This window comes from Saccopteryx leptura, chromosome 1 (genome assembly GCF_036850995.1).
Source record: "Saccopteryx leptura isolate mSacLep1 chromosome 1, mSacLep1_pri_phased_curated, whole genome shotgun sequence".
Taxonomy (NCBI): Eukaryota; Metazoa; Chordata; class Mammalia; order Chiroptera; family Emballonuridae; genus Saccopteryx; species Saccopteryx leptura.
The window spans coordinates 243,692,054-243,706,899 of record NC_089503.1 but is presented as its reverse complement, the minus strand read 5'-3'; the positions used below and the strand labels follow the sequence as shown (position 1 = coordinate 243,706,899).

Sequence of the window (14,846 nt, the reverse complement as noted above, 5' to 3'; positions counted from 1 at the left end):
TCCAAGGGCTACACCTCCTACTCTGAGTTCAGCTTTGGCTGCAGCCCATAGGTTAGATTACCTTGTTCTCTTTCAAGTTTAATTATCTTATAATTTACATTTTGATTGATTGCCTCTCTCAGCCAAGATTTATTTATAACTTTTTTTCTTTTTTTATTTATTCATTTTTAGAGAGGAGAGAGAGAAGGAGAGAGAGAGAGACAGAGAGAGAGAGAGAGAGAGAGAGAGAGAGGAAAGAGAGAGAGAGAGAGAGAAGGGGGAGGAGCTGGAAGCATCAACTCCCATATGTGCCTTGACCAGGCAAGCCCAGGTTTTCGAAACTGCGACCTCAGCATTTCCAGGTCGACACTTTATCCACTGCGCCACCACAGGTCAGGCTATTTATAATTTTTTTTTAATTTATTCATTTTAGAGAGGTGAGAGAATGAGAGAGAGAGAAGGAAAGAGAGAGAGATAGAGAGAGAGAGAGAAAAGGGGGAGGAGCAGGAAGCATCAACTCTCATATGTGCCTTGACCAGACAAGTACAGGATTTTGAAGCCACGACCTCAGTGTTCCAGGTTGATGCTTTATCCACTGCACCACCACAGGTCAGGCAGCCAAGATTTATTTAGAAAGATGTTTTTAAATATGGGGGAGTAAGGGACTGTGGTATGGGGACACAGAGCATAAGATATAAATGTTGTAATGATCCTTACAGCTACCTTTGCAGCTCAGGACATGGTCACTTTCTTTAAATGCTTTACCTGTGTTTGACAAGAACATTCATTATCCATGGGACAGAGTTTTATATCTGCAATCAATCTTTTTTTAACCCCTTGCAATTGATCTTGTTACATGCATTTTCCAAATCTCTCCAACTCTCCTGTCCCATATCTCTCTGATATGTCACTTTTTGAACTGTGCCGCAGTCTCTGGGATGGGATTTCAGAGCTGAGAGGAGTCCTGGCCACAGTCTGATGCCAGCCCCAGATCACAGCCTGAAACTCCAGAATCACGGCAGTCTGGCTGCCCAGGGAGGAGGGAGGGACCCACAGAGCCCAAAGACTCATCTTCTCCCGGCCAAGGGTCAGGGCTCTGATTTCTGGCTTCTGGCCAGAAGGAAAGTGCTCTCAACTTTCAGTTTCCAAACCCCCAGGGAAGGGCATCCACACTTCAAGGCCTTGAAGTGACTTTGGGCTGGAGGCCCAGAGGATGGGTGTGCCTGGGTGATACAGAATCAAGCTGAGTATTTCCCACTGGCCACTGCCCCAAGACAGTAATCCTAGCCCTCGGCTGCCATGGAAACAAATCACCTTCCCATTGCTAAGCAACCAGAATCTAGTCTGGAGGGTCCGGAGTCCCTGGGGGCTGGGCCAGTCTGGGCAGAGGGGCTGTAGTGAGAACCTTCTGCAATCACAGGCATCTCCTTTGCCCTTCAGCCATGTGCAGTCATTTTTGCCCAGGAGACAGGCAACTGGGACTTGCCCAGGACTACATAGGTGGTGAAAGCTAGACCCAGAGTCCTTCCTACCTCGGTCTATGCCCTGAACTACAGCAGAGCTTGGCTATGACAGGACCGCCATAAGAGCATTCTGGAGGCCCTGGCCGGTTGGCTCAGTGGTAGAGCATTGGCCTGGTGTGCAGGAGTCCCGGGTTCGATTCCCGGCCAGGGCACACAGGAGAAGCGCCCATCTGCTTCTCCACCCCTCCCCCTCTCCTTCCTCTCTGTCTCTCTCTTCCCCTCCCACAGCCAAGGCTCCATTGGAGCAAAGTTGGCCTGGGAGCTGAGAATGGCTCCATGGCCTCTGCCTCAGGCGCTAGAATGGCTCTGGCTGCAACAGAGCAACGCCCCAGATAGGCAGAGCATCGCCCCCTGGTGGGCATGCCGGGTAGATCACGGTCGGGCGCATGCGGAGTCTGTCTGACTGCCTCCCTGTTTACAACTTCAGAAAAATACAAAAAAAAAAAAAAAAAAGCGCATTCTGGATACCCCAAAGGCTCAAATAACCACTAAGAACATGAGGCTTTGGGAATTAAAACCACAGTGGAATGTCACTTCACACCCAATAGGATGGCTTTACTACTAATTTTAAAAATGGACATTAAGCCCTGGCCGGTTGGCTCAGTGGTAGAGCGTTGGCCTGGCGTGCAGGAGTCCAGGGTTCGATTCCTGGCCAGGGCACACAGGAGAAGCTTCCATCTGCTTCTCCACCCCTCCCCCTCTCCTTCCTCTCTGTCTCTCTCTTCCCCTCCTACAGCCGAGGCTCCATTGGAGCAAAGTTTGCCTGGGCGCTGAGGATAGCTCTGTGGCCTCTGCCTCAGGTGCTAGAATGGCTCTGGTTGCAACAGAGCGACACCCCAGATGGGCAGAGCATCGCCCCCTGGTGGGCATGCCGGGTGGATCCCAGTCGGGCACATGCGGGAGTCTGTCTGACTGCTTCCCTGTTTCCAACTTCAGAAAAATACAAAAATAAATAAATAAATAAATAAATAAATAAATAAATAAAAATGGACATTAATAAGTGTTGTCAAGGATGTGGAGAAATTAGAACCCTCTAGCGTGCGGAGGACCCGGGTTCGATTCCCAGCCAGGGCACACAGGAGAAGCACCCATTTGCTTCTCCACCCCTCTGCCGCGCCTTCCTCTCTGTCTCTCTCTTCCCCTCCCGCAGCCAAGGCTCCATTGGAGCAAAGATGGCCCGGGCGCTGGGGATGGCTCTGTGGCCTCTGCCTCAGGCGCTAGAGTGGCTCTGGTCGCAACATGGCGACACCCAGGATGGGCAGAGCATCGCCCCCTGGTGGGCAGAGCATCGCCCCATGGTGGGCGTGCCAGGTGGATCCCGGTCGGGCGCATGCGGGAGTCTGTCTGACTGTCTCTCCCTGTTTCCAGCTTCAGAAAAATGCAAAAAAAAAAAAAAAAGAAATTAGAACCCTCATGCACTGCTGGTAGGAAAATAACATAGTGCAGCCATTGTGGAAAAACACCCCAGCAGTTCCTCATAAGGTTAAACAAAGTCCCCATGTGGCCCAGCAATTTCACTCCCAGGTATCTGGCCAGGAGAAATGAAAATATTCACCCACACAAACTCAGAAAGCCATAAGGTGGAAACAACCTAAACGTTCATCAGTGGATGGCTGGATAAACACAGTGTGGTCCATCCAAACAATGGAATATCATTCAGCCATAAAACATGAAAATGGAAAGGACCTTAAAAATGGAGCTTCATGGGAGAAGCCAGACACAAAAGGCCACGGTCTGTGATTCCATTTATGTGAAATGTCCAGAACAAGAGACAGGAAGTGAGTTAGTGATTGTCAAGGGGCTGGGGGAGGAGAGTAATAGGGTTTCTATTTGGGGAACAAAAATGTTCTAGAATTAGACAGTGAGGGTGCACAATGTGATGAATATGCCCAAACCCACTGAACTGTGCACTGACCACTTTGTATACCAGTTTCTCACAAGGGCAGCATTGTGGGTGCCCTGATGGACTCTAGAGCCAAGCTGGATTCATCTTATACTGACTCAGGGGAGTGGTCCTGTGAATTCCATTCATGAAGAAAGTTAATGTTTACCTTGATTTTTTAAATGTACCTTTTTAATGTCTTATTAAAGTATCTAAAGTGGGTTTGTCTTCTTTTACTGGCATCACAGTGAACAGGCCTAGAATTTCTCCTCCCAGGGTCCTTTATGTATATCCTACAGGTCATGCCAAAAATGAACAAAAGTTTAAATGACAAGATATTTATGAAACTGCTCTGTAAGTACTGGTGGATTATACTGTTTAAATAAACATTTTTGCTGTTTAAATAAGAGTGCATTTGATGGTATGTGAATTATATTCATACATATACACATAGACGGGCTTTGGGGTTTTTACGCTGGCTCTCCTACTTTTTTGTGTTCCAGGTTTTCTAGTGAGTGTCTCCCCTAGCCTGTTCCCCTCCCAGTCACCAGTGGGAACCCCAAAAACTAAATCAGGTCTTACTGCCTGCTCACTGGTCCCAAGGCTTCTCCAGTTTCCTCCTTCCACTCTCTATCAGCCCATAGGCTCCTTTTGTTTCCTCCAGCCCAGCAAAATCCATCCTACCTCAGGGCCTTTGCACATACTATGGCCACTGATAGGTGCACTGTTCCCCTATACCTTGCTGTGCATCCAATGAGTTCCTGCTTATTTCCTCTGAGGATCCTCCTCAGGCCCCCTCCCCATTCTGCTAGACCAGTTCATGGTCCCCCTTTACAACTCTGGGGCTTTCTGTGGCCTCTATCACAACAGTAATTATTTCAGCAAGTTATTTGTGAGCTCAGGATTGAAGAGCTGGACTTACTGGCTGGCTGGGGAGTCCCATTGGGGATTCACTTCCCAAAGCCCAGTCCAGCACCTGGTGCTCAGCCAGCCTTCAAGGGAAGAAATTGGAGTGAAGAAGGACTGGGCCACAGGTCCAAGTTTTAAGCAACAGTGAGCTAAGGGGGATGAGGCCCTGGTCCTAAATGGCATCCCTGCCAAATTGGATGAGGGTCAGGCAGTGAATGGGGATTTGGGGTGGGGGATGGGAGTCTCATACCTTTGGTCTCGTCCTCGTAGACCTTGACGCCCTGAGGGAGTGGCTCCCGAGGGAGCAAAGTGGTGCTGGACAGCACCCGGGTCTCCCCAGTCACCTTGTCCTTCTCCACCGTGATCTCAACCGAATACATGGCTAGCACGAGAGGCACGGGTTATACCACGGCCACCCGCCCAAGTGCCCCCCACTGGGCTACAGCCAAGCCAGGGAGGGGAGCTGGCAGCGCAGAGCCAAGCAGTAGGGACACCCTAGGCATGGCCCTCCCCAGCTCAACATCTTTCTGTGGCTCCCCAGTGCCCTGGCCGCAGGTGTGGATTCCTCTGCTCCACATGAAGCCCATCCTTGACATTCCATCCTGTCTAGAAACCCTTACACTATCCCATTTGCTCAAAAGAAAGAATGTGCAGAGACTGGGCTGCCTTGCCCATGTTCACAGCTACAATTGGAACTTGGGTCAACAGGCCAGCCAGCCTGTCCTGGACTCCTGCATTACCTGTCCTTCATGCCTCTCTCTAGTCAACTATGAGACTTGTCTTCATCTATCTCTATGAAGAATGGATAATTTTCTCTTGAAATAAGCGAATGTCATTACCCCTTAGGGCCACTATTCCATACCGGCATCTGGCCCACGTTCTGTAGATAACATTACCACAAAACCCCAGGTCAGGACTGAGTCACAGCACTGACCCTCCACGACCTCACCTCAAATTCCAACATCACACTGCCTCCTCAACCCTTCCTTTGAGGTCCCATGGAAGCCCCCAAATCACCATTTCCAAAAGCCCTTCCCAATCTGCCCCCTACAGCTGCCTCTCCTGGGTCTTCCTGCCCCAGTCAGGGCAGCTCCCTTCTCTCTCTCTCTAACCCCATTCTCTGTCCATCTGCAAATCCTGTAGGTTCCACCATTGGAACACCCTGAACCCAGCACACTTTTCATCGCTTCTGCAGCCCACAGTCTGTTCTCCTCACAGCCACCAGGAGGCATCAGTAAGCACCCAAGTCAGGTTTAACATAGTTTCCACAGCTTGTCCTCTTGCAACCACCAGAGTACTCGAGTGAGCACCAGATGAGCACATCCTGGCTCTGACCAGGCCCGCCCTCGCTTCTGTGTTCACCAGACCATGTACCACCTGCCCTATCACCTCCTTGGCTCAGCTCATCCCTCTCTCTCACTTATTCCGCTCCAACCACACAGGTCTCCCGCTGTTTCTCCAACACACCAGGCACCATCCAGTCTCAGGGCTTTTGCACATGCAGTGCCTCTACCTGAGCTGCATTTGTCCCATGTCTGTATGCCTTGCTCCTTTCTTTTGGGTCCTTTTCCAAATGTCACCTTCTAACTTTGGCCTCCCTTGAGGCCTATGATTAAAACTGTCCCATCCCAGCTCCCCATGGTCTGTCTTATTTTCTCCAAAAGTTAATTTTGGGGGCTGTGCCCTCACCAGAGTATCAGCTCCCTCAGGCTGAGTCACTCATCCCTGGCACACAGCAGGGACTCAATAAGCACTTGTTGAAAGAATGAATGGGCCCTGGCCCGTTGGCTCAGTGGTAGAGCGTCAGCCTGGCATGCAGGAGTCTCGGGTTCGATTCCTGGCAAGGGCACACAGGAGAAGCGCCCATTTGCCTCTCCACCCCCCCCCCTTCTCCTTCCTCTCTGTCTCTCTCTTCCCCTCCCGCAGCCAAGGCTCCATTGGAGCAAAGTTGGCCCGGGCGCTGAGGATGGCTCTATGGCCTCTGCCTCAGGTGCTAGAGTGGCTCTGGTTGCAACAGAGCGGCGCCCCAGATGGGCAGAGCATCACCCCCTGGTGGGCATGCCGGGTGGATCCCGGTCGGGCTCATGCGGGAGTCTGTCTGACTGCTTCCCTGTTTCCAACTTCAGAAAAATACAAAAAAAAAAAAAAAAAAGAAAAGAAAGAATGAATGAGCGCCATTTAATTCCATGTCCCTACACAGCCTAACACCCCCATCTGCAGACACAGTTGGGTGGGTCATATACTGCGCAAGGTTGCCAACTGAGAGGACAAGTGGGGGCTCAGTGCTGGTCTGGGCTGGTTTAACTGGCACAGAAGCCCTGAAAGTGCCCCCCCTCTGTCTTCTGCCCCCTGGGGCAAAACTCCACCTGGACCTCCCTTGCTACTTTCTCCCTTCCCAAGTGTTGTCACATCCTGTGCTCCTAGGCACACTCCACCCTTAAGAGGGTCTTCACCTCTTAACTCACTCCAATAACAGCAGAAGCAGCAAGAAGGTTTTCGCATCTGTTCTGACAATATTGCTCTTGGGTTGGTTCTGGGCCAGGTCTCAGACATGAAGTCACTGCAACCCCACCCCTCCCACAGGTGGAGACTCAGGTGTCAGGTGTTGGCAGGCAGAGCAGGGATTTGAACCCGACCTTTCAGAATGCTTAGCACTAACCCCGTCTCTCCCTGCTTCCCAGAATGAATGCCTGAGGCCCAGTTTGGTCACCTCCAGGGTCAAGGCCCTCACTCCCACTCCTGAGGCAGCATGAGGTTGGAAGAGGAGGATTCATAGTGTGTGCGGGTGTGTCTGAGCATTTGCGCTACCCCCACCTGGCTCCAGGAGCCAGTGGCACGGTTAAGGGGATGAAAGCTGTGAGAAAGTGATGGGTTAGAGCAGCCATGCGAGAGGGTCCATCTTCTTGGCGAAGCTGGACTGGCATGTGACCAAGCTGCCAAAGCAGAGGCATAGCCCAGCCCTACCCCAGGCTTGGAGCTTCAGCCTGGTCCAGCCACCACCCCCATAACAATGCCCCTACAAAGGGTGCATCTGCATCTGACCTCACTCCAGTCCCTCCAGGCTTTCCAGGACCAACATCAGCCCAGGACAGCAGCTGGAATGAGGCTGCCAAGGCTGGGGGCTGACCTACCTGCCTTCATCATGGTGGAGCCCTCCATCATCCTCACAGGGGTGTTAGAGACTTGCTTCTCTGCTTGGAGGGCAAATAGGGAAGAGAGAGATGAGGGTCAGGGGAGACATGATGATACAGATCCTCCAGACACCTGGACATGCCCCAGACACGTGGACAGCTCCTAGGCACACTTGCCCAGATACGAGGTCCTGCCCCTCGCAAGCACACACACTCGGACTGCTCCATATGTGCACCCCCCCCGACATGGAATCCCTCCCCCCACAAAACATACATCAGCCCACAGGCCATTTCCTGTCTCTGAGCTCAAGTGATTTTCACAAAATCCCTGAGAAGCCTGTGTGGACTTTCTTTAATTATAAAATTTTAATTTCACAGTAAGATAAGGAGAGACTCTCTTTATGAATAATTAAAACAAAAAAATCAGGCCAAGACACTCCTGGCCACCACCTCCAATTCTAGCTGGTGACTCTCTTTCCACACTTTACATAGGGAAATAGACAAATTTAATATGTTTTTAAATACAAATTATATTAAATAACTTTAATATACTTAACAAACTATTTTATCTTTATATCAGAGTGTATATATTTAAATGTGAAATATTTGCAAATGTGTACGTTATACCTGTAATAATTTGGGGAGCATAAAGTAGGTCCCAGAGTTCAAACTGTGTGCTTCTTTTTGTTTCCTGGACCCTCTTTCTTTTAAATGGTACCCAATCCCCAGGACAGCAGGGATCTTGTTCTCCCCGAGAGCCCCTCTGAATTCTAGTCCCCACAGATTTCATTTTACAGATGTGAAAACTGAGGACCTCCACCTTCCCAGGAGCTCAGAGCAAGTGGACATAGAAGGTCGGCCAAGGCCAGGTGCCCTCACAGGGACAGACCAGACCCAGAGCCTCAGCCGGTCACGCCCCCGTGAAGCCTCAGCTTCTTCATCTGTAACTGGGTGTGTGTGCGTGTGTGCGTGTGTGCAGAGGGTGCTGCAGCAACTCCACTCCAGGGATGTTGTGAAAACTAAGTATATACAATGATGATGAGGGTCAGGCTCCAAGTCCCGCTCCTTGAGAAAAGTAACAATAACGGGTCTTGTTGCCATTATTGTTGCTCAGTAGCAATAAGGCATGCTCCCTATGCCCGCCACCCCCACTCTGGCCACCAGAGGGCGCCCAGGCCCAGCGGGTCCCTTGCTGAAGCGTACCTTTGGGAGTGCCCACCGGGGTCTGCAAGAAAGAAGGAGAGGGGTCAGTGGTGCTGGTGCCCCCAACCCACTAACCAGGGCTCAACCCATGGGTGTAGAAACCTGGGGAGGGTCTGGCTCAGCCATGACCCTATCCCAGGTGTCATCTCCTCCTGGACCCATCTCCTGCCCCTGCCCTAGCCTGTAAAAGCAAGATGTCCCTGACATGCTCAGAAGTATTTGTTGCTCTCTAGCACTCCCGATATACTGGGCTCTATGTTAGGAGACCCTTGCCTACTGGCCTCTCCTTCCCACCCCTATCTCCGACTGGCTTTCTCACTGGTCCTTGAACACATTCCTAGGGCCTTTGTGTGTCCTCCACCTGGAAGGCTATTCCCTGGATTTCACTTGGCTGGCTCCTCTCTCAGCTCCCTGACCACCCAATCCAAAGTTCTCCCATCACATTGCAGCCTCTCAAGTTACTACAGGGTGGGATGAAAGTAGGGTTACAGTTGTTTGTATGGAAAATAATACAATAATAAATAATAATACAAGAATAAGCTCTGGCCTTGGCCAGGTAGCTCAGTTGCTTAGAGTGTCATCCTGATATGCCAAGGTTGTGCATACCATTCTTGTATGGGCATATACAAGAATCAACCAATTAATGCATAAATAAGTGGAAGAATAAATCAATGTTCATCTCTCTCCCTCTCTTCCTTCCTCTCTCTAAAAATCAATTTTAAAAGAATAAACTGTTTCCCACACTCACAACTGTAAACCTACTTTTTCCCCTCTGCATATATTATCTTCCCAGCTTGTGTCTCTGTCTGCCCCCATGACATGGACGTCATGAGGGCAGGGACCATGCTAACACACCCTGTGCTCAATCAATCTCACTGAAATCACCCTCTCACTAGAGTCTGCACCTGAAGAACTCATACTCAAACTTCAAAACCTACTTCCTCCCCTGGCTGGTTTGCTCAGTGGTAGGGCATCAGCACAGTGGTAGAGTGTGGAAGTCCTGGGTTCGATTCCGGGTCAGGGCACACAGGAGAAGCAACCATCTGCTTCTCCACCCCTCCTTCTATCCCTTCTCTCTCTCTCTCTCTCTCTCTACCTCTCTCTTCCCTTCCCACAGCCATGGCTCAAATAGTTTAAGCAATTTGGCCCTGGGGCACTGAGAATGGCTCCATGGCCTTGCCTCAGGTGCTGAAATGGCTCGTTTCTGAGCAACGAAGCAGTGGCCCCAGATGGGCAGAGCCCTAGTAGGTTTGTCCGGTGGATTCCAGTTGGGGTGCATGCGGGAGTCTGTCTCTCTGCCTTCCTGCTTCCCTCTTAATAAAACAACAAACAAAAAAACACACACACACACACACAAAACCCCACTTCCTCTGGGAAGCCTGCCCAGCCCTCTCAGGAATCACATGCTTCCTTGGACAGCTGGAGCTGAGGGTAACCTGGATTGGTAGGGGGAAAGGAAGCATGTCCCACAGGTCCCTTGAGTCCTAGACAGAAGAAATGTGGTTGGGAGATTCCTGAATATGCATGAATGTACTGTGGTGACCACAAGCTGGGGCCAAAACAGTCCAGGGTCTGGTATCACCAGAACCAGGTATAGATATCAGGTCCTAGAATCAATAGCTAAGTCCAGTAAAGATCACTCCTCACTGTGGTCTTGAACCCCCATCTCAATTTCTCTGGGTCTCAGTTTTTGTCTTCCATCAAATGGGGACACTATTTGCCCCTGAAAGGGCTGTCACAAGGCTTAGACAGATGGTACCTAGAACATGCTTGGCACAAGCAGGAATACACAGGTGCTCAGTAAAAGTAATAATAATGATGACAAGAGGGGGGCATTCATGGAAAGCTCCTTCAGTTTCAGGTCTTGTATGAAGTGCTTGTTGTCCATGGATTCATTTAACCCTTGTGACATCCCCAGCACATGGGTACTGTTACAGTGGGGAAACTGAGGCCCAGAAGGAAAAGCCACGTGTCCCAGGTCACATAGCTGGGAAGTGACAGGCTGAGATTCAAATCCAAGAAGCTCTAACATCTAGCCTGACCAGGAGGTGGCGCAGTGGATAGAGCGTCGGACTGGGTTGCGGAGGACCCAGGTTCGAGACCCCAAGGTTGCCAGCTTGAGCGCGGGCTCATCTGGCTTGAGCAAAAAAAGCTCACCAGCTTGGACCCAAGGTCACTGGCTCAAGCAATGGGTCACTCAGTCTGCTGAAGGCCCGCAGTCAAGGCACATATTAAAAAGCAATCAATGAACAACTAAGGTGTTGCAACGAGAAACTGATAATTGATGCTTCTCATCTCTCTCTGTTCCTGTCTGTCTGTCCCTATCTATCCCTCTCTCTGGCTCTCTCTCTCTCTAAAATAAAGAAAAAGAAAAAAAGAGAGACAAGAAGCTCTAACATCTGGGCACAGAAGGGGTGGGGCTCTGGGAACCTCCTCACCTGCTGAGAATTCAGCACCACCTCTGCCTTCTGGGTCTCCTTGGTCGGGCTGGGTGCCAGTGTATGGGCCAGGCTTGGGGCAGCCACATTCTCTTTGGCAGTGGCAGTGACTGCATCCGTATTCTCCAGCACCTCAATCTCCTTCTCCAGCCTAAAGAGAGGGCACAAGTGACAATCCTCACCACGTACTTCCAAGTGCCCACTGTCATTCCAGGCACTTTCCGTAATGGGAGCCCTTGACTTTGATGTTTCCTGCCTGACCTGTGGTGGTGCAGTGGGTAAGGCGTCGACCTGGAATACTGAGGTCGCCGGTTCGAAACCCTGGGCTTGCCTGGTTAAGGCAAATACGGGAAGCAACTACTACAAATGGATGCTTCCTGCTCCTCCCCGACTGCCTTTCTCTCTTCTCTAAGATCAATAAATAAAATCTTAAAAAAAAAAAAAAAAAGACTGATGTTTCCTAACACCCTGTGAGGTGTTCTTGCCACTTCCTCTCGTGACTGGAGAGACTGAGGCAGAGTGAAGAATGCACACAGCCAGAAGGTGGCAGCGCTGGGACCTGAACTCTGGTCACTCTCCCCTTATCACCTGTGCCACTGCTGACTTCATTTGCTTCCAACTGACTCCTTTTTTTCCATTTAAATACATTTATTTTTACAGGAAGCTTTCTTTATCTCTCCCGGAAAAACTGGAAAAAAAGTCACTTTCCAGGTGCCAAAAGATAACTACACAGAAACCCTGTGAAAACAAAGCTGCATATTAAATCCTGTCCAGCTATCCCCACCAGAGGGACGGACAAGGGAAGAGTCTGAAGTCCCTCAACAAGTGAGCCCAGGACAGCAGGATGGACATAGTTTGGGTCAGCTGGAAGGCTTCCTGGAGGAGGTGTCCAGGTAGGAGGCATGGCACTGAATGGGCAAAATGTGGGTGATAGAGCCACTGAGGAGAGAAAGCCAAGGCCTGCCACAGTACTCAGCATGTGCCAAATTCACAGTAGGGCTCAAGTGAGCCACTCACCCCACCCCAGGACAGTTACCAGCAGGGTGGGGTGTAAAGGAGCCCACCTTGTCCAGCTGGTAATTCCAGTGGCCGGTAATTTCTACAGACTTTTCAACCCACCCAGCATGTGCTGCTCTGCCTGCTCAATCCCACTGTCTCTACATAGACCCACCTCTGCCCCAGCTTAATGTTTGTTGGAATTAAAAGGCATAGAAGACCTTCACCTCCCTGTCCACAGGTGGGAAACTGAGGCCTGGTGAGGGAAATCCAGCCCACTTTTTTCCAAACCAAACACATCAGGATAGGATCCTAGGTCCCCACCGCAGGGCCAGCCTCAGTGTACAGCAGGGCAATGGCCCAATGTGCTGTGGGACCTGGGCAGGCCGCAACCTCTCAGGCGTTTCCCTGGGCAAGGGAACATTTGGAATTTTGGCTGTCACTTCCCTCCACCCTGACCCTGCTCTCCTGGAGCTGAGCCTGGGCCTCCTCCCTGCCTGGAAACTCGAGGTCTTTTGTCCCAGCCCAGGGGGATGGTCACTTTCCCCAGCCTGCCCCTCCCAGCCTTCCTGCAGGCCCAGCTGCCAGTGCCTCTGTGGCCTCCATTAGAACCCAGCCGGGAAGAGCTCAGAGCTCGGGAAGAACTCGTCAGCTGGGCTGGCGCCAGGAAGCCCCTGGGGAGGCCACTGCTGGCAACTCCCATCCTCCGGGACACACAGCTCTGCCCTGATTCCATGTCCCTCATGCACCTGCTTTGCTGAGGTGTCAAGAGAAGGGAGGGATCGAGTAGGGCAGCCCACTGCCCCTGACAACCCACATTGCCCCCCCTCATTCCAGCATGTGGAGGTCTCCTTGCTTCCACCACACATGGAGCAAGGCGGCCAAACCCCAACCCAACCCCTAGCAGGGATCTTCAGGGCCTGCTGCTCAGGATTCTGACACCCAGACTTTGTGCAGGTCTGTGAGCTCCCCCCCCCCCCACACTCACCTGGAGATGGACTCCTCCAGGAGCCGGGCCTTCTGCTCATCCTCCTGCATCTGCCTTCTCATGTCCTTGTCGCCCTCTGAGGCTGAGGACGGCGTCCCCTCCAGCAGCCAGCGTTCCCGCAATGCCTTGGACTGGGGGCGGCAAGGGTCTGGGTCAGGGTCACCTCCGTCCTCCTGCTCTCCTAACTCCATATTCAAGCCAGGCTTGGGGTCCCTGGGCACTGCCACTCCCTCCTGCCCCCCAGCCTCGGCCAGACTCTGGAGGGGGCAGCCCGCTGCCTGGTACCTTCAGGTGCTGCAGCTGCCGCCGGTCATCCTCCAGCTGCCGCCGCTTGTTCTCAATCTCTGCCTGCTTCTTCCGTTTCTCCTGATAGGTGGACAGACAGGACAGGGACGGGGTCAGGTTCAGGCAGGGGGCCACGAAGACCCCACCCAACCCACCTAAGGCTTTGGCCATGTGGATTCTGTTTTTTCTGTAAATGGCACCCAGTTGGCCCACTGGCCCCCAACATGCCCCCCAGCCTTGGCATAAGGGCAGGGTTCTACTACACCTGTTTCCCTACTTCAAGGGGGTCTAAGAGCACGAGGGGCCTAAGATTCCACATTCTAAGGACTAAGAATGTCTCTCTGGCTTTTTTTGTGGGGAAGTGCCAGCAGGTGCTACTGAGTCCACAGGGGCCCCGGGCTGAGTGTAGGGAGCCCCTGAGACCCCAAGTCACCCCACTGTCCACAGTCCAAGGGGCAGGAAGAACTCACTGCAATGGCCTGCAGCCGCTCCTGCTGGAATGTGTTGTCCCCTGCCAGGACCCTGAAGGGGAACAGACAAGTCAAGCCAGGGGTGCAACTCACCCCTACTTTCAGCAGATCCAGTTCAAATCCCCGCCATGCATCTTCCAGCTGGGTGACTGTGGCAAGGGGCCTGGCCTCCCCGAGTTCCCCTTCTGTAAAGTAGGACCCTTCCCTGCTGCCATCAGAGGCAGCACCACCCTCTCCATCCAGCCTTATTACCTCATTAATTCTCCCACCAAATCCTCCCACCACGCCCCCAGGGCAGGACCAAAAGAAGGGAGGGGTGAGGCTCTGTCTAATGCCCGAGGAAGGCTTTGGGGAGAGAGCATTGAGGCTGGGATGTAAAGGATGCATAGGGGTTCACCAGGAATCAAAGGCTGAAGGGGTTTCAGGATAAGCTGTGTTGCCTCCTTGCCCAGCTGGGAGACTGATCGGGCAGCCCCCTCCTCACCCTCCTGCTTATGGAGCATTCTTCAGCCCTAGGGGTGGGGGGTAGATCTCGACCTCTGCCTCAAATCTCAACTGATCCCAGAACCCTCTGGGAGGCAGGGCCAGCTGGGCACAGTGGTGGTGGCAGGGTCTGAGCGGTGGGAGCCAGAGCACCCCCAGCTGCCCTCTACCCTGCCCAAAGGCCCTTATCTTCACAGGGACTGAAATTACAGACCATTCTTTGATTCTACCCACCCTCCAACATCCCTTGGCCTTGCATCAGGGCCCAGAGCCACCCTGTGGTTTCCAAAGACCTGTGGAGCCCTCTACCCCCTTGGGCCTCAGTTTCTCCACCTGCACAGTTGGAGTAGATACCCAGCTCTAAACCTTCCTGTTATGTCCCTGCTTCCCCTGTGGTTCAGTAGGGAAACGGAGGCTCAAGTCACAGTGTGCTGGGTCCACCCCAGGGCCCACGCTCCGCCCCTACCCCCATCCTGGCGCCCTTGGGGCGATCTATCCTGGGCCACAGTGCCCCATCTGCCTGCCCTACTCAGCTTCAGTTTCCTGGCCTCACTGAGAC

General features: G+C 52.1%; 2 protein-coding genes across 6 annotated transcripts in view; one reads left to right on the top strand and one right to left on the bottom strand.

Moving 5' to 3' along the window:
* PALM (paralemmin) overlaps window positions 1–14,846 on the bottom strand; it is a 29,545-nt gene that overhangs the window by 2,603 nt on the left and 12,096 nt on the right. For 2 of the 5 annotated variants that reach the window (XM_066341718.1, XM_066341696.1), the window contains exons 2-8: window positions 13,805–13,856; window positions 13,335–13,415; window positions 13,050–13,180; window positions 11,066–11,216; window positions 8,628–8,649; window positions 7,425–7,487; window positions 4,544–4,675 (exon numbers count right to left, since the gene is read on the bottom strand). In XM_066341718.1, the coding sequence (XP_066197815.1) occupies window positions 4,544–4,675; window positions 7,425–7,487; window positions 8,628–8,649; window positions 11,066–11,216; window positions 13,050–13,111 (430 nt within the window). In that variant the 5' untranslated portion in view covers window positions 13,112–13,180; window positions 13,335–13,415; window positions 13,805–13,856. The remainder of the gene's footprint in view (window positions 1–4,543; window positions 4,676–7,424; window positions 7,488–8,627; window positions 8,650–11,065; window positions 11,217–13,049; window positions 13,181–13,334; window positions 13,416–13,804; window positions 13,857–14,846) is intronic. The other 3 variants (XM_066341700.1, XM_066341707.1, XM_066341712.1) reach the window with 3 other exon arrangements.
* PRSS57 (serine protease 57) overlaps window positions 354–14,846 on the top strand; it is a 37,406-nt gene continuing 22,913 nt past the window's right edge. Inside the window, exon 1 of the mRNA XM_066341728.1 lies at window positions 354–588. The gene's annotated coding sequence lies outside the window, so the exon portion shown is untranslated. The remainder of the gene's footprint in view (window positions 589–14,846) is intronic.